The sequence below is a fragment of the Mesitornis unicolor genome, unplaced genomic scaffold (genome assembly GCF_000695765.1).
Source record: "Mesitornis unicolor isolate BGI_N332 unplaced genomic scaffold, ASM69576v1 scaffold39605, whole genome shotgun sequence".
Taxonomy (NCBI): Eukaryota; Metazoa; Chordata; class Aves; order Mesitornithiformes; family Mesitornithidae; genus Mesitornis; species Mesitornis unicolor.
This window is the reverse complement of record NW_010188223.1, coordinates 6,173-6,441: the sequence shown is the minus strand read 5'-3', so window position 1 is coordinate 6,441 and position 269 is coordinate 6,173. Positions and strand designations below refer to the sequence as shown.

At 69.9% G+C, this 269-nt stretch overlaps 1 protein-coding gene across 1 annotated transcript in view; it reads left to right on the top strand.

The window, feature by feature from the left end:
• Nucleotides 1-269, top strand: part of REN (renin) — a 4,405-nt gene that overhangs the window by 450 nt on the left and 3,686 nt on the right. The window contains exon 2 of the mRNA XM_010185690.1: nt 188-263. Within this exon, the coding sequence (XP_010183992.1) occupies nt 188-263 (76 nt within the window). The remainder of the gene's footprint in view (nt 1-187; nt 264-269) is intronic.

The window sequence follows — 269 nt, the reverse complement described above, 5'->3', positions numbered from 1 at the left end:
GCGGTGGGAGCGGGACCCACCGGAGCCCGCCTGGCAGCCCCACGGTGCGGGGAGCTGCTGCCACCTAGAGCCACCCGGCTGGATTTCCCAAAGAAGCAGAGCTGGGGGGGTGCAGGGAGCTGGATGGGGTCTCCTGTGGGTGTTGGGGTGCTCCCCGACCCCTCAGCCCTGCCCTTGCCCCCCACAGGATCGCGCTGCGAAGGATGCCCTCCATCCGCCAGACGCTGCAGGAGATGGGGATGAAGGGGGCTGACGTCTTCCCCCATCCG